We start from the raw sequence: 18,434 nt of genomic DNA on the forward strand, positions 1-18,434 counted from the left end.
TATATTTTACTACGTTCTCCTTTTTGTTCTGGATGGAAGAAAACATCAAACTGAAATTTCTTTATGAGGAAAACAACTGCCTCTGGCAAGCAGTATATCAAAGCGTTTGGCAATATCTCCTCTCTGCAATTTTATACTCCTGGAAGAAAACATCACTTGCACTCTGCTTAGAGACTGCTGGTATTTACACACACTTAGACAGCTAAACACCACCCGCACTGCTTCCCCCAGCCAAGCTGAGATGCTGGGAAGAAAGCCTGGGAACCATATAGCTTTTTGTTACAGCTAATTTAAACAGCCAGCTCTTGGTAAAGGCTTCAAAGCAAAAAGGGCCAAGAAGAAAAGGAAGAAAAGTGGGGAGGACCACATCAGGATACCCAGGAAACGGGACCGGCACATTTGCAGAGCTAAACCTCAACCCTCGGTTCATTTCCAAATATCACCTGGAGAGCTGCTGGGGGCTGCCATCACCCCAAATCCACCCTGGCCAGATAAGAGCTGCCCAGGACAGCTCAGCACAGTGGTCCATATAGGGATGTACAACAACATCCCAAGCACCTACATTTTCTCAGGTCCCGTTTGAGGGGCTCTGTATCTTCAGAAGCTCCCAGCTGCGACCCTGCAGGGGCACCTGGACAGCTCAGACCCCATAGATGTTCTCCCCTTTTGAGCTCACAGCTGAGGCTGCCACAAACTTAATTCACCAAGAGCAGCATTTTGGCAGCTCTGGGCACACTGCGGACTAGCGTGGTCTGTGTGACTGCTGGCTCATCCCATTTCAAAAGGGGGAATAGTAAGCAGGGAGATGAGCGTGTGCTCCTCACCTTCTGAGCACCACGTTAGATGAAGGGCAGCAATTGATAAGGTAGTTAAACCAGGGCAGCAGGGAACAGGTCTGTGTACAGGCACCCATGCCCATCGAAGCAGCCCTGCAGGAGCGCGTGGGTTTGCCATGACAGGGAAAGCTGTACTCACCCTCTCCAGGTCTTGCCTGAGGTGTGTGAAAAGCTTCAAGCGTCGGTAGAGAACATCCTGCTCCTGCTGAGCCAAGTTGTCCACTTCATCCGTTTTTGGTGTCAGCAGCGGTTTGTTGGAGTTTGCTTTCCTCTTCAGCTTCCAGTACTGATAGACAAAATCCACCAGCGACTCACTTAAATCGAGGTTCTCTGCCACCTCTGAAGGCTTCACGAGTTCATAGAAGTCCTCCTCCAGCTGCTGGAGCTTTTGCTTCCGCAGCGTCACCTTCTCCAGGTCCAGCTGGGCTTGGTCAGGCTCTGCCCGTGCCTCCTCGGGCAGTTTGGTGGCACCGGCGCTGTGCTCCAGGCAGAAGGACTTGAACTTCACTTCATCGTTGTCTGCTAAAATAGTCCGCATGTCGAGGTTGTGGTCAAAGGCGCAGGTGACGTGGAACGCAGTGACGCAGGCAGGCATGGAGCACTGGGGGGAGAAGGACAGGGCTGATGGCGAGGGCACAACGGGACCACAAGACACAGCTTCACAAAAGGAGTGACACCCTCAGGGTGACAGCGCTGACCCCCCAGCGATGGATGATCTGTAACACACATTGCTCAGGCTGCATCGCCCAAGTCCTACATACCAATGACTGTGGACACCAAAATCCCAAGCAGAAGGAACCCAGCTTTCACCAGGCACCTTCCCACCTAACCTGGTCATGTTCTGTGATGAGCCCTGCTGTCTTTCACCTACCAGAAACATGAGATTCCAACGGTTCTTCCAGCAACACGTGACAACGCTGACTGAGATATTTCCACCTTCACTTCATCCTGTTCCCTACCCTACTCCACATCTAAAGTGAATATGCCATTGTTAATGACAGCCTACAGGTGATAAGGTTTGGGAGTGAATGGAGTATGTCACAAGCAGCCAGTGCTCCCAGATCATGATGCCTCTCTCTTCTGGAAATTATACAAGTTCTAATTAGCTCCATTAAGAAAAAAAGAAGAAAAGTGAAATTCACCATATACAGAGGAAAACATGCTCCGTACGTACATGAAATGAGGTTTTAGAATTGGTTCAGTGACTAGACTGTCAAACGTGCACCAGATGAAATTTTTAACAATTTCCCTGACTTACCTTACACTTCAGTTCCTTGGATCTCACAGACAGCAAAATGAAAAAACCCCAAACCTGGTCTCCTATAGATGAAAAGCCACCCACAGCCAGCGCAGCACCCACACCCACCTCAGCACATTCTCCCCCTCTCTGTTCATTAACTTTTTTAATAGCTCGGAATGTCAGGTAATTGCTTCAACCATAACCCATAAGAAATCATTCTCTTCCAGCTGCTAATGACCAGTTAAACTGCAATAATGAGGCATTTTAAGTGACCTATTACTGTAGGCACAGCACTTCAGCATTACCCAGCGACTGCTCTTGTAGGGCAGCACAGGCCTGGCCACAAACCTCCCCACGCACAGAAGACAAACCGCCAGGATGCTGCAGGGCTCCACTGGGGCTCTGCCATGCTGCACTTCAATTTCCAAAAAGAATAGAAGAGAAATGCTGGTAGTATCTGAGGACCAGAAGTTGGATTGCTGAGCATTAGTACTGCCCCAGGGGTGGATGGATGCTGGGCACCAGTTCCCCCAGCAGTGACGTGCTGCTGGTGGCATCTGGCTGCCTCCAGGGCTGGGACTTAGCATCCACAGTACTTGTCACGTCCATCCATACTCACATCTCCAGGTGCTGACATAGAACGCAAGCAGCTCAACTCCCACCTCTACTCACTCTATTCAAATATGTCCTCTTGTTCCTAATTTCAGCCCGGAATTGCCTGTGAAGGCGGCTGCCAGCTTTTGGAGGAGTCAATATATCATGGGCTGGCTTTTAAAGTGCACACGCTCGCTCCTGCAGTCACAGAGAGAGATTTACTGCAAGGAGGACACGCAATGTCGTTTGATGGAGTCCCTCTTCCTCACTTTAATGGGCGCATTAAGGTTGGAGGCCTTTGCCAGCTGTAAGTTCCCTTGATTGAGTTTTCTTGTCTGGTGGCCAAGATGGTAATCTTACTGCACAGATATATAGCCATGAACATACTCCGTTGTGTCTATTTGGGCGTAACAGCTGGGGGTGCTTCAAACTAAATCATCGGGAAGATCCTTCTGTGTTGCAATGCACATAAATACCTACAGAGACAGGGACACACAGCAGCCTGCGGTGCGGGGAGCTGGGCTGGGGGCAGCCCACAGTGCTGTGATGGCATCATCAGCACACCCAGGGCTCACTGGGACAGCAACAGCAGCAGGGGCAATCACACCTCAGGAATAAAGCAAAGTGAATGGCATCCATCCCGGATTCCTCTTCCAACTGATGGCAAGCAGCAGTTGTCAGAAACCGTGCCCGAAGTGCAAACAGAAAACAATGAGGCTGCTTAAATGATGGGGCAGCAAAGGAGCATACCTGGTCAGCAGCAGCTCTCGGTGACCTTGCCTGAGCCAACTGTAAGCACACATCGATCCATCCCAGCCCTGGAGAGCACTGAGTGGCACTGGGATGGACTCATATATGTGGCTGCTGCCACATGGAACAGCCTGGGTGTACAGAGCAGGCACTCCTCGACCAGCCATGCATCCAATCCCTTGTCCCACAGTGCCTTTAGCTCCAGGGTTTCAGAACGTCTGCTGCACCAGCTAAAAGCAAATCCACTCCCAAACACAACTCAGAGATGGCGAAAACTGCACCAGAGATCGATGTGGGCTGATAATTAGTCCTCAAACCACTCTTGGTGGGAAGAAGTAGAGGGACGACTTTCTTTGCCCATGAAATTCGAACACTGCTAACCATGAAACCCAGCAGATGTTTAACAGCTTACAGTGGTGCTATGCTGCAGCTCTGGGGCAGAAGTGGAAGGAAGTGGCTACTCCAACAGAACTGCAAGGGAAATTTAGGAAGGAAAAACCAATTACCAGTGCTGAACCCCAGCCAAGCCATCAGACACAACACTTCTGCATCCTCACAAGAGCTACCATGTGATTTTTAGTGACCACAGATGGGCTTGTTCCTGGTGGTGCTCTTCAGAGGAAACGTGCAATTTCAGCTCCGCTGTGCCCTTGGAGATAGATGGGGCCCCACTTCACAGTGGGGCTCAGGATGTTGGTGAGCACCCACACAGCTCCTCCCCCGCTCCCAAGTTTGAAGTTTCTGGTTGATGTCAACAAAAGATGACGTCCTTTGGAGAAGACTGGCACCAGCTAACAGAGATGTGGCACTCTGGGCTGTCCTGAAAGGCTGTGGTAAGTTCTAGAAGAGACATTTGCTGTTCCCAGTGAGGAAGGCATTGGGTTCCTCTGTCTGTGAGCATGTTGGGACATGGGCTGCACAGATTCCGGCTCCTGGCACTCTCTTTTGCAGCTCAGCAACGCAAACAAGAAAATTCCTGCTGGATACCGAGTGCTGCTTGGCATCTCCTGATGTCTGACCACAAGAACCACCATAAAGTCGTGACTTCCCCTTAAGAGGGGATGGAAAAAGCGTATTTTCAGGGCTGTATTGCTTATGTCCAGCACAAGGGAGCAGTGGATCGATTACAGCAGGTTTACAGCTTTCTACCAGGAAAACAAGAGAAGTAACGATGAGCAAGCAGCAATATCAGAGGCACGGAGACGTGCAGAAGGCAGAAAGTATGCTTCCCTTTTGATGGTCAAATCTGGATGGGAAGAAATACCTCAACACGTAGAGCCTTGGTGCCACGCAGAAATGCCTCACATTGATCTCTGACAGCAGTGGGGGTTTCTGAAGCTGTGGTTCTGTCTGTGGGCACCTCCGAGCCTGCCGGGGACAACAGGCTCCTGCTCTCCAGCTCCCTTCCACAGACATTGCCTCTTGTTCCAGCCACTCAGATAAGCCTGCCCTGGAAGCAGCGAGGACCTTCCGCAGCCCGCGGGCACCTGGAGCATCAAATCCTGCTGCCAGGAGTGAAAGCTGAGTGCATTAACAGCAAACAACCCTCTCCTTTCAGAGCTGTGTCATAAACCTAAAACGCTGACAAAGGTAGTTAGATTACACCTGTATAAACAGGCACTAATCAAAAATATGCTCCATAAACACCAGCTCTCAAAACAGAGCTCTCTACCTCTGACGAGTATGGAGCGTGTTTATTTATCTACGAGTGAGCTTGCTGATTTACTCCACAAATCCCTGAACAAAGGCACTGCTTGCTTCTTTTTCCTCCTTTTCCTTGAAGGAAAAATCACCCTGAGAGCACTCAGCAGACACTCTGGTGACAGCCTTGCGAAGACATGTCGGGCAGTAAAGCTCCTGTTCCATTTCAGGTGACATTTAATGCAAATCCATTCAGTTCCAGGGACTGCACTGCTAACACGTGATGCCGGCGCTGAGAGGATGAAGCCTCGGAAGAGCTGAATTTTCTTTGATGCTGCCAAGCCTGTTTGCCTCCTCTCCCTGCCCTTCCGTTCTTTGAAAGCAGTTGCCGCTATGACACAGTATCTCCATCTGGCAGGGTGAATAAGCAGATCCACCCAGAACCATCAAAAAAAAGTAGTGAGTCAACACTAGAGATTTAAAGAAGTATTGTGAGGTTTCATTTCAAGCTAAGGGGATCGCTTTTAAATAGCTCCCTTTAAAGTATTAAACCCGAGGCAGTCACACCAACGCAGCGGAGCCTGCAGCCCTGTTCCATCACCCTCCTGCCACCAGCCAGCTGCTCTGCTCTCCAGTACTCACTGCCACACGCATCCACCTCCGCGGTGCAGCTCTCAGTGCTGTACAGGAGCTGATTAGCTGGGATTGGGACGCATCCAAACCTTTCTCCCTATTTTTCAAAGCTTAATGGCTATTCCATGCCCCTACTGCATGCCAAGACTGCTTCCACGTCTGGCCTGCCAAGGAAAGCACAAGCACCGGCACCGTACAGCTGCAGATCCCAGCCCATCCCCAGGGACTGCCAGGGTGAAGCTTGCTGCAAGTGACCCAGCAAAGCTCCTGCACTAAGAGCACAGCCCCAAAGCTCTGTCCCACTTTTGTAAGAGGAGCGTCCTGAGCTCCTGCTTTTAGTCTCAAATGCAAACGCCTCGCCACCTCGTCAGCGTGCTGCTGCTGTGGGAAGAGCAGGAAATCAGATGTCTGCGGTGCTCTGCTTAGGTGCAGCAAAACAGGAGAACATCTGGGAATGTAATACACAGTAAATACTCTATTTTGCAAGCCAGCAGGCTTGGGGGGGGTGCGTGGCTGCCTGATCCTGAGGCTTCCTGCTGTCCCCCTCGGGAAAGGCTTCACATTCATCCCCACAGCTTGTGAAATGCTCAGGCTTTAAATCCCATGAGGCCTGGACTTCCTGGCAGCCACGCCAAGCCCTTCCGCTGGGGGTTCCTGATCTCCAACCAAGGTCATCTGCAGTCCTGGTAATTAGTGTCACCACAGCAACATCACTGTGTTACGCAAAAGAAAGTTAATCTAGATTCCTAGCACTCAATACATTAGAAGATTACAAACAACAGCAGCTGATGATGCCTGATTGGTGTTCATGCTCCTTGTTAGCTGTGCTCCCAGGACTCAGACCAGGGATGAACCTAGGCTGGATCTCATCCACCAACAGCTTGAGAATCTCTGGTGGCTGCTAGAGGTACAACCACGGGGTCTGAGTTCCCTCTCTGCTGATTCATGTACCTGAATGCAGGTCCCAGTGCACTCCTTGCAGAGACTGCAGGACAAAGCCCATCTGCTTGCTGGGATATGTGAGATCTTCGTAATGGGTTCCATTTTTTCAGGACATCCAATGCTAACCTGGTCACAAAATAGAAAACATCGTCAATACCCGTTACCATCCCAAGTCTCCTACAGGGGATATCTGAGGCAGTCAGAATGAGGGGTGGATATTTCATATCTTATTGTTCAGGTCACTCAAAACTCGGGTGAAAAAAGCAACACAAAAGCAAGAAACAAATACAGACGATGCTCTGGCCTTCCTTTTGTATCCATCTGCCTGCCAGTTTGAGCTTGTGTTTTGTCTTTACTGTTCTGAGTACTGCTATGTCCTTGCCTCTCTAGTACTCTTCCTTGCACTTCACAACAGGGGAGGACAAAGTGACCCTTTACAGACTGTTCCAACATCACCCCTCCTCAGGGAGTGCGGGTGCTTCCCATAAACAGGGCAGCAGCTTGCACCCCACAGAGTCCTTCTTAATGGGGAACTGCCTAGCTGCTAATTAAACACACAGCTTGGTGCCTGATGGGTACCATGGCTCCAATCTCAGCATGGCACAATAAGCCCAACTGGAATTGCTGTTGATGGAATATCTGAGCTCAGACCCAGTGTCATACTATAACATGGTGAAAAGTACAGCAATAATAGAGGAGTGGCAAAGTCCTAGGCTACAGCAGATGAGGACCAGTCCAAATGCAGCAACAAAGGAAGAAAATCTGCTTACCTTCCAAAGGCCTCAAGTAGATAGGCATCTCCAGTGAGACATCCTTGCCTCCACTACCAACCCTTAAATGAGGTCTGGGAAGGGGTGGGTCCTGGTTCCACCCCCTGCCAGTCACTCAGTGCACTGCATACACCTGAGCTCCCCTGGGTTGGTCTTGCCTTCCTACCAGGTGCTCAATCACTGCTTCAAGCTGTGACTTAACATTTCTGCTACACCTGGAAATCATGTCCATGCTGTATTTCAAGAGAAGGCTGGAAAGCATCTTACTTACTTCAGGTATCCATAAGGCACAGCTAACGTGGACCCATTTCGTCCCACTCCGAGTGGGCTTCAGTGCTCCCCCTCTCTTCGGGCACAGCAAACACTTGGGCTGGACGCCGAGCGCGCAGGTCCGGCACAGCCAGCTGCCGATGGGGACCTTCAGGATGCCGTAGCATGCCTGTGAGACAGGAGGAAGGTTGGTTAACCTGGCCATCCCACACTGAGCATCATGCCACAGCACGGCATGCTGGCTTATCACCACAGCATCTGGGTGCCCTACTAAAGAACAGCAGACACAAGGCTGCTCCGCAACCAAAGCGGCTAGTTTAAGTTCTTCCTTCCTTGCCACCTTCCTTCTTTTCACATGGATACTCATGCTGTATCAGTATGTCCTGGGTTTTAATTAAAAGCTGAGTGTGCAAATGTGCTTTATATCCTGCAAACAAGAGCAAAAGCGGTGAGGGCAGCTCTGCAATATGGACAGCTGCTCACTTATTACATGTGCACTTCTGAACAACTCCAAAATCACCATGACTTGCAGTCCTGTCAGCCTGGGTGCAACCTTGTCTAGCGACCCAGAGACATGTGGTTTGCATCGGCAGCTCTCCGTGGACACAGGATGGGCAATGAGAAGGTAAAACCAGCATGAGGGAAGCACAAACATACCTTGAGCTGACCCATCCCACGAGACATGGGGCGATGAATGCTGTGCAAAGAAAAACCTCGAGGGTAGATGAGGGCTGTGAAGCCACAACCCCACGATTGGGAAAGATGGCCACACTGGTTAAACACCCAGCACAGACCAAAGGGGAAGTGAAAATAACTGCGTAAAAGTAAAAAGGGGAAACTGACAGTAATGAATATAAATCAGAAGGGAGGAGCCACAATGAGAGGAGTGATAAACCCAAAGGACACGAGGACATATCTGTGGCCAAGACAGCGGGAAGCAGAAGAGAACAAAAGGACTCTGCCAGGCCCTGGCTGCCCGCAGAGCCAGCAGACCTGCTGTGATAACGCACAGCACAGACAAGCCAAAGGGCTCAATAAATATTTCTCTTCCGTACTTGGGGAAGAGCCAAATGATAAGCTGTATCATCTAATGATAATGATAAAATACTTTCCACTTCAGCAGTAACTTACGATTGTATTAAAGAGCTACCATGAAAACTGGACAGTCTTTAACCAGCAGGTCCCCATAACTTGCACTTAAAGAGTTTTAAAGAGTGGCAGACAACTGCCTTGGCCACTGACATGAGGCTGCTGAACTCCCACAGCACTGAGGGTTTCTGAGAGCAGTGGGGAAGCTTGTGCCTGTGCCATTATGTTAGGAGAGATGATTAATAATAGGTAATTACATGAGCATGGTACATGAGCATGGGAAAAGGGGATGCTCAGCCCTCACAGCCAGGAAGAGACTTTGTACGCGGTTTTAGGTTGCCCCAAACCATAAATGGACTCTGACAGTACTAATTTCCACGGAGAAAAAGTCACTTTATGATCATAGTATTGGGAAAATAAAGTATTAAAGGAGGTAGTATGATTGCTGCAGGTCTATGTGGTTCACAGAGACTTGTGTTTCACAGCACCTCCAAATTGGACAGATAAATCATTTCTGTAAGAGATTTTTATAAAACACCTGATCTGGTACTAGACAAAACCAACCACACAATCCCAGCACGCATATCTGAGCACAGCTCTTCCTCTGCTTGGAGGCTCTGGACTTTGTTGCTCTGTGAATGGGGACAGAGATGGGATCCCTAGAAGCTTCCAGGTGGGCCCTGAGGTTCAGACCCAAGTATGTGCCCCTAAAATAAGATAAAATCTCCTATTTCTTTCAACAGCCTTTATATCCAACCCACAGCACCTCCTTCTGCAGCATCATGCTGCTCTCAGCACTAAGGCTGCTGCCAGGTCTGTCTTTCCATCCCGATGGAGCCTGGCCCCCACACTGCTGCACAATGGGTACACGTCAGCCCATGGCCAGAAATTTCTACTTGGGTTTACTAAAAAAGAAACACACACACACAAAAAAAAAAAACAACCAACCCAAAACCATCCCCAAATCATCCTGGTATTTTGTGGAATCTGATTCACTGATGGAAACCATTCAAAACACCCACCTCTCTCAACTATACATATCTCCAGCACTCTCCCACCTCCAGGAAATGCTGATGGAAAAGCTGCCCAAAAGATGAGAAAATGGAGAAAAAAAAAAAAGCCAGCAAAACAGCCTTCACAGACAGGAGACTGAAAAGGGGCTCTGCTTTGGACTCCCCAGGCCCTGGGGCTGATGCCGACACCCAAGGGCCCCACTTCCCATTGGAGCCCACCCAGCAAAGTGTCCCTGGAGTCCCCGCAGCAGGGATGGATGCTCTGCAGCAGCATGTGGCCGAGCATTTCCCTGCTCCCAGCACGTATGCACAGGAGCCCGCAGATACCACTGCTCTTCCTCCTTCCCTCTAGCAAAGGCTTGAAGCCTTTACACTCAATTCTGAAGATAAAATGTTTTCCTCCAGGCAGTGAAATAAAATGAAATCATACACTCATAGAGTAGGGAAGCTGGGACAGAAGCCCCGTGATGTGTGACAAGGCTGGTGGAGCTGGAAGGTCCTAATGGCCAGACACAATGTGCAGACTGAAGGGAAGCCAGCACCCACGCTGCATGTCCCTAGGTGCTAAGGATCCCACAGCTTGGCAAGGACAAGGAACAATGAGCACATGAATGGAAGAGGAGGAATAAAAAGTCATAGGGTTGAAGGAAAAAGGAGCAGGAACGCAGCAAGCTCAGGGAAGTGGCTCTCACCTGGTGCACGCAGACGTTACACTTGTCGCAGAACACCATCTCGTTGCCGTCCTCCCCCTCTGGCGAGCGGCAGACATCGCACACCACGTCCTCGTCGTACTCGATGCCCAGGCCCTCCTCTGTTTCAATGGCAATGTTCATGTTCTCGTAGCACATCGTCTCCAGCTCCTCCAGCACTCTCTCCAGGGTGATCTCATCCAGCTCGGGCTTCTCTGCAAGGCAAAAAGCAGAGGATGGGGACATGGCACCCTGTGACTGCCCACAGCATTATGCAAGGCGGAGGGCACTTGAGACTTCAGCTCAAATCAAAACTTCAAATCCACCGCGGTAGGAAGATCTGCGATTCAGAAAACGGCTGCTTCTAACTCGGGATACAGTTTACGTTTCATAGACAGTAACAAAATATTGCTGCTGGCTGAGAGGAGAGAAATCCATTCAGCTGAACCAATGCGGATAATTAGGTCTGACAGCTTAAACGTTCAAGGAGACAAGTTCTGCAAAGATGCTTTCTGCAGTGAGGGCTCAGACAAGCTTTGGCAACACAAAGTCAATGCTTTAATTGCTGAGACTGAAAAGTGACCCTTTTAAGGCCAATTAAATGGAACTGCAAAACGGAAGCCAAAGGTTGGAATTGAGGACAAACAAGTGTTTCTAACTGCCTGGGTCCAGGGGCACGAGGTCAGACCTGGAGTGAGGGCTCAGACTGCTTGTGCTGCCTGTTATCCCACCGTACCAGCACCTTTAATGGAAACCAGTGGTGGATACATAGACCTTTCTTGCTGCAGGGCAACGGGAGACAATATCTCCTTTATAAACAGAGGAGAAAAGAGATTGAGGAAGTACTGATATGTGGTTATTTATTGAGAGTTCAAGGAAATCTTCACCTTGCTGGGCTTCTGCTGGGCTGCAGGGTGTAGTCCCTGTGCTGGGACAAGCTCTGCAGCGGGATGAGGCTGCTGAGCTGCTCCTTTCCCCCACCAATCTGCCAAAAAATCTGTGTCAAGGGGCAAAGGAGACCCGCAGGCAAGACCAGCAAGCAAACGCACCATTGTCTGCCTTTTCAAGATCTTCCCCAATGTTTCGCCTTGGCACGGTTTCCCCTGGCTTGACAAGTCTCTGCAAACACCCAGCCTGGCACTGCACACGTCTGCGTTGAGGCGGAGATCCCATTGCTGCAGACAGCGCTGTTCCCTATCGCTCCCTGCCAAGTGCTCGGCGGCCGTGCTGCAACACACAGCCGGTCGGGCCTGTTCTGGGAGCCACAAGCCCCACCAATGGGCTTTGTGGGGCCTGTGGGGCCTGTGGAGCCCTATGGGGCCTATAGAGCCCTGTGGGGCCTGCGGAGCCCCAGCCCACAACGCTTTTTCCCTCAGCAGTGGGCTTCATAAACACACCACCCCAATGCCCTTGTTGTAGGAAGAAACACAAGCCACCATTTCCATAGAATCATAGGATGGTTTGGGTTGGAAGGGACCTAAAAGACCATCCAGGGACCGTGCCATGGGCTGGCTGCACCCCACCAGCTCAGGCTGCCCAGGGCCCCATCCATGGCCTTGGGCACCTCCAAGGATGGGGCACCCATGGCTCTCCGGCCAGCCTGTGCCTCACATATACATATATCAAATTTACTATTCCAAATCCCATTCCTTCCCATATTTCAGGCTCTGGTGGAAAACAAGAGAAGGAAGCTGGTGTTCGCCATAGCCCCGGCTCAGCTCCCATTCCGCACTGAGCGGAATGAGGCTGCATCCCAGCGCTGTGTGAAATCATTACCTGCAGCAGAAGGGATTTTCTCATAGGCTTACAGCAATGTACTCATTACGTCGTCACATCGAAAAATATAGATCTCTCCCTCCCTCCTGCAGACACGCGCTCTCACACTCCGTTTAGATGTAATTACATTAGGAATTCGTTTGCCAAACGCCATTCAGAATACCTCGGAGCTTATTGAATTGACAATTGCACTTGATGGGGATGAAGCGATTAATCGCTTATGAAACACTAAACAATGGGGCCTGAGGGTGAAGTTCTTCCTCCATTTGCGCTCCATTTATCTCCTTCTGCATCATATAAAGCTACTGCTATTAAACTCCATTCATAAAATTGTCATTTTTTTGGCTGAGAAAACACTATCAGTATTGATCATGGGCCATCAAAAAGCAAAACCAAAAAACACTCCACCAAAACACTCCCCGTGCAGAATGCAATATCGCTGTTACCTACTCCAAGGCATGAAATGCCAAGAACCAGACTCGGATCCACTTGGATACACACTGAGTGACTCCAGGTGAACAAACCCAAGGAGTAAGCCCCAGCTCAAAACCATGGCTTGAGCTGTAACCAAGTCTATGGACTTGCAGAATCCTTGTGCTCATCACTGTGGTCCAACATGTTTCATAGAAACAACAATCATTTCTGGATGTGGCTGTGAACCTCACCAAACCTGCAGGTCTTCCTGGCTCCCCTCGCCCTCAGCCATGAGGGGCTCAGGGCCACGGCAGGCAGACAGAACACCCCACTGAAGTGCTCCCAGCACAACTGGCATCTGGGTTAACAGCAGGAGATGAAGCTCCTGGAAGGTACTTCATATGGAGAGGTGGCTCTCGGGCTATGTAGGGCATGAGGCACAGAAATGGGAATTGGCTCATTATCCCATATACTCAGAAATGAGGCTTTCCTATCCTTTTCCCTAGGAAGCAATGCTCCCTTATGGCTACCGCTGACTCCCACAGTTCCAGGGACTCAACATCAGCCATCGGAGGAGCTCCCACACCCACAGGGAGCACCGGCACCAGTGCAGCCACCGCGGGATCCCCACTGGGTCGAAGCCTCCCCAGTCCTTGCCCCAGAGCCAGGTGCTCGTGGGCAGCCACCCTGAGCATCCCAACACTTCCTCTGCACACTGCCAGCCTCCGCTATCATTATTTCTGCAACACCATAATTTATGTGGCATGAAGGAGCAATATTCGGCTAAATGAACTCTCAGCTACTCCTTATCCTGGTTTGAGCCTATTCACTGTGCAGGGAGGAAAAATAGCTGGAGAGCCACCTCTCACTAAACAGAGACCTATTTCTGACTAAACTGCACTCTGCTGAAATCAATTTGCCGAAACAATAAATCCTTTTAGCCTGCGTAGTGTACCTGGAGATGAAACAGCTCACGAACAAAGACTCATCAGGGCTGCAGGCTGGGCCATTAGTCGATCCACAAGCCATAAACCTCGGAGTCTCTTTTTCAGTTAAAAAAAAAAAATGCATAAACAAAGTTACTGTTCCTTTTTCAAGAAACAAACAAACAAAAAAAAGCGCTTGCAAGATGATGTCTTTGAAACACCGGAGGCAAAAGGACGCAGCTCCTGCTCCCCTCACGGGGCTGTGTCCCAGGGATCCCACACGAGGGCAGGCGGTGATGCACACCCCAGTGTGTGCTCCTTGGTGCTCCGCAGCCGCCGCTGGTGAACCATCTGCAGCCCCGCTGCGCCTTCCTGCCCCACACATCTGCAGCCCAACAGCCTCAGCCCACAGTGCGTCTGGAAGATGCGTCGATTTCACATCCATCTTCTCTCGACCTTATTTACAAACAGACCCGAAACACGGAGTGGGATCGCCGAAGCACACGGCAACACGCAGCCTGTGTGAGCTGAACACAGGCAGTGAAACTTCGAGATATTTTGTTACAAACACAGCCTGCTAATGCACTTAAAAGATTTACAGGAACCAATTATCACCCTTTATGCCACCCACCGACACCAATTATTGCTCAAATTTAAGACGACGACAAAATGTTTTAGAAGCCACTTCATAATCTGCTGTCTCTCTCCGGTAATGCTGTGCCCTGACAGAGCTGTCCTGGAGCACTCTGATTAAAGTCTCTTCACTCCACCCAGCAGCAGCACGCCGAGGATTGCTAGGAACTGCTGCAATTACTGCAAGGAATTTATGGAAATAGCAAAACAACGGCTTGACACAGAAACTGATTGGGCTGAGGAACACGAAGACAACACGAGTGGTGGAGTGCTCGGCAAAGCCTTTGTACATCAGCTGCCCCTCCTGCTTGTGGGATGTGGGGAGACACTTGAAAGGGGAAAGCTGGGCTGTTGAGTAAAGGAAATGGATCCCACTACAAAAGGGACAGGGCTGTGCACATCCTCCTGTGAGATGGGCTTGGGAAATTCCCCCTGGGGACAAGCAGCCCCTTGATGCTCCAGAGGCCCCATGACAGCAGTCCCATCGCAGCGGTCCCATCATGGCAGTCCTACTGCAGCAGTCCCATCGCAGTATCCTCTGGCCGGCCACACCAGCATGGCACTGGGTTACTTCATACAGCCACAGCACAGCAGGGAATAGCGTCCCAAATCTTAAAAACACCAAAACAGCTTCAAATAACAGATACTGGAGTGGCTGCGCACTGAGCACGGCAATGGGCACCTGCAGGCGGGTGGCACTGGCTGGGCACAGCTGTGCTGGGGTGTTGCTGGAGATGTCCCACCTGCAGCCCTGCCCTGGGGATCTAACATGATGCCTCAAGGAAAACGAGTCCCCACATCCCAACGGGGCAGGGCATCCCTGCTCTCCCGCAGTACATTTAGCAGCAGTCTCTGCTCAAGCGAGCGCGTCTTCCCCACGGCTCCTCTGCCGACCCAGGTTTATTGCACATCTACTTGACCAACTTCACCTCCGCTGAGGGAGGTATGATCTAATTAGTACACAGACATATCTCAAGTATGCAGTGATGAATTCCCCCTGGAGCTTCAAAAGCAATAAATGTGACCTTTGCATGTTCCTGCCATAAAATAACAGGAACACCTCCAGCTCCCAAGATAGAAACTGTGGTGGGCATATGTGAGCAGCATACACCATATGGATTAAGTCAAGGGAATACTTAGAAACTTCTATTCTGCTTTCAGCAAAAATTGATTCCGGCAACGTTTTGAGCAATTTCTTTAGGATTTTCCGCATGTTTTTATGAAGTGCTGATCACTGCAAAGGGATCTTTCAGCCCAAGCCTTTGAAGTCTCTCTAGCCCCAGTCTTACAATAGCTTTGTATTTAACAGAGACCACAACATACAGCATAAAATCTTAATGAAAAAAACAAAGGCTTAGGGCATGGTTTTGCCCTGAAAGGACAGCCCTGTGCTGCCAGCAGTGCATGTGCATAAATTGATTCAGGGTTTCATTCACACAACTTCAAGACCCGCTTCTTGTGCTGTCTCCTATTGCAGCAGCAACAAATAAAACATTCAGGCTCGCTTAAATATTGATTTTACCTCTAGCACTCAGAAGTCCTTTAAACAGTGCATTTCCACCAAGCACAGTCCCAGCCACTGAAACATGTTACTGGTGGGGGTGGTTGAGAAGTATTCAAAACCATTTTATGTGAGAAAGACTTTCACTTTTCAGACTGGCTGCCCCCGATTGAGAGCGGAGCAGTGGTGACAGAGAGCTGCAGCTATCTGGGGGTTTATCTGATCCCAGTGATAAAATTCCATCTCTGAGGCGACCTAAAAAGGACTGGAAAAGGCATGTGCTATGCACTCCGTGATCAGCGCTGCACGGTGATGAGCTAATAGGTGTTTTCCAGCTCTCCTCCCCACTGCTGCTCAGGAGCCAGTCAGAGATCACGCTCCTTCTTTGTCATTGAATACTTTGTGGATGACACACTGTGCCCACGAACTGCCCAATGACAGCAGCTCAGCTAAACACCCAGGAGGAATTTCAACTTCTGCATATCTCTTCAGGCTGGGAGATAACTTCTGACTTCTCTGAATTGGGGGAGAGGCTGCAACTCTCCAGTTAAGTCATGTCAATGATCTCAGAGATTAGCAAAGCTGGCTTGGAAATCTCAGCGTGTCATTAATGCCACGAGCTTCCGGGAGAAAGCGCTATTTTACAGACCACCTCCAGACCACCCTATGCACACTGCAGCCCTCTGGGTTGAGGTGGTGAAGGGCACAAAAGCTCCACGTCCCACCTGGCTGAGCACCCCATGGCCCCTGCCCTGCGGGAAGCAGAGGCTGAGCCCTGGAGGGCTGCAGACCTGTGCACCGTGTGCTCGGGGCACTGCAAGAAGTGCACCGCAGCCAGCCCTGATGTGCAAGTGGGAGAGCTGGGGATGGGGTGAGATCGTATGCAGCTTTGGGCTGCAGCCACGTTTGCAGTAGATTTCACACAGCAAACACTGTTTTCCCAAGCTGCCAGCATATTTCAGGCTCACACAGTAATTACAGAGCTCTTTTAGCACCAGGAATGGACTGAGGAATCAGCTGATGGGCAGTGAGTCTCTTCACATTACCACTGCTGCAATCCCCTGGGCTCATTATTACCATCCATAGTTGTTATTACAGAGGGCTCACTAGACACTGCGGTCCCTGTTCGGTACAGATACCCCCACAGGACTGCTCTTGCAAAAGCTTACTGCCTGACAAACGACAGAGCTGCAGGAACCAAATGCAGCTAGCTCAGAACTGCAGAGAGCATCACTGGCAACACACTGCCTGTATCCCAACATCAGGTCCAGGGTGCATCTGTCTGGGTGCTGTGCGTCCCTACACACGCAGTGCCGGCCCAGCAGGCAGCCTGCACAGAGCCAGGTGCACTGCTGGAGCTGCTCTGGGTTGGTACCCATCAGCCCCATGGTGTGTACACGGGAAGGATGCGGCCACCACACATCTGGCTCTACTGGAGCATCCCCGCCCCACTTCCGCGGCACCAGCCCCGGCTCAGCCTTCGAGTGATCCATCAGCCAGGGAGCCCCACATCTGAAAACCATTTCAGGCATTGTGTTTGTAACCAAATACTTTGAAGAAATAAAGCGAGGCAAGTTAAACCCAACTGAGCTGGACAAGGCAGTTCTCTGCCCGCTGCCTTCGTAGAGGCTTATGATGTGTGTGCAAGGGGAAGTGGAAGTAGAGAGAGAGCCCTGTCTTGGAGCCCAGAGATCCCCCCCTGACAGCCACCCAGCCCTGGTGAGGGGGGGACCCATGGTAGCACCACTGGGGCACTGGAGTGACACAGGGGCACTTGGCTTTACCTGGGAGCACCGACTGCTCTGCACTACCTGAGGACTCTGCCTGAGCTGCAGTGAACCAAAACTGAGGTGTGTAGTGACAGAGATGAGGCTGCTAACAGAGGCCCAGTTTATGAGGACAACACTGACCGCGGCCTGCCAGCGACACAAGCTCCACAATGCCAGATCTGTCCTCTTCAGCAATGCAACAGGTCTGCTCAAGCACTCGATGTGCTTCGTCCCACCCCAGAAGACTTTTGCAACTGGGAGTAATGGGCAGGAACACTGCAGCCTTCATTGCGCTCAAAAGGTGAATGCTTTATTGTTTTGTTATTCTTATCTGTGCGGCAGCAACCACACCACAGCAGCCCTTACCTAACAAGGACTGGAAAATCCCTCCACTCCCTCCAGGCAGGACTACACACCCAAAGCCCGCGCCAACAGATGTGCCCAACAGACCATGCACAGCAAAGTGCCAATGGTCAAATTCCCAGTCCAGTTACTTGCACTCAACCAAAACGTGCTGATGATTACTTTAAAAGACCCAACGCCTGCTCAGCGGGCAGCCCTGCAGGACTCACCCATCTCCTTGAGCTCCATGTTCACGAGCTCCAACCAGCAGGCGTCCAGCTCGTCCAGGTCGTAGCGGCTCACGCCCTGCAGGTACGTCCTCGTGGCTTCCGAAATCTCAGAGCCCGGCAGGCTGCTGGGGGACACCGGGGAAGGCAGGTTCTCCAGCTGGGGTATGATTCTGGAAGGGAGGAATGAGAGGTTGAGAGACAGCTCCAAAGCATCCCGCTGGGAGCTCAGGGGCCGTGTCTGGCCACGAGGGTGCACTTATGGCACTGACAGCCCAACTCGAGGAATGAGAGCACAGCTCGAGGCAGGAGGGAGATGAGGCACTGCTGAAAACGGGAAAGGAATCAGCACTGAGTAACTTAAAGCGTTCATTGCTGG

The 18,434-nt window shown here is 50.7% G+C and overlaps 1 protein-coding gene across 1 annotated transcript in view; it reads right to left on the reverse strand.

The window, feature by feature from the left end:
• The window catches only part of JADE2 (jade family PHD finger 2), a gene marked incomplete at its 5' end in the record, with an annotated part of 51,826 nt that overhangs the window by 10,745 nt on the left and 22,647 nt on the right, over window positions 1-18,434 (reverse strand). The window contains 5 exon segments of the mRNA XM_021410125.1: window positions 976-1,437; window positions 6,646-6,762; window positions 7,678-7,845; window positions 10,471-10,682; window positions 18,059-18,228. Coding sequence (XP_021265800.1) covers window positions 976-1,437; window positions 6,646-6,762; window positions 7,678-7,845; window positions 10,471-10,682; window positions 18,059-18,228 — 1,129 coding nt within the window.

The sequence above is a fragment of the Numida meleagris genome, chromosome 12 (assembly GCF_002078875.1).
Source record: "Numida meleagris isolate 19003 breed g44 Domestic line chromosome 12, NumMel1.0, whole genome shotgun sequence".
NCBI classification, from domain to species: Eukaryota; Metazoa; Chordata; class Aves; order Galliformes; family Numididae; genus Numida; species Numida meleagris.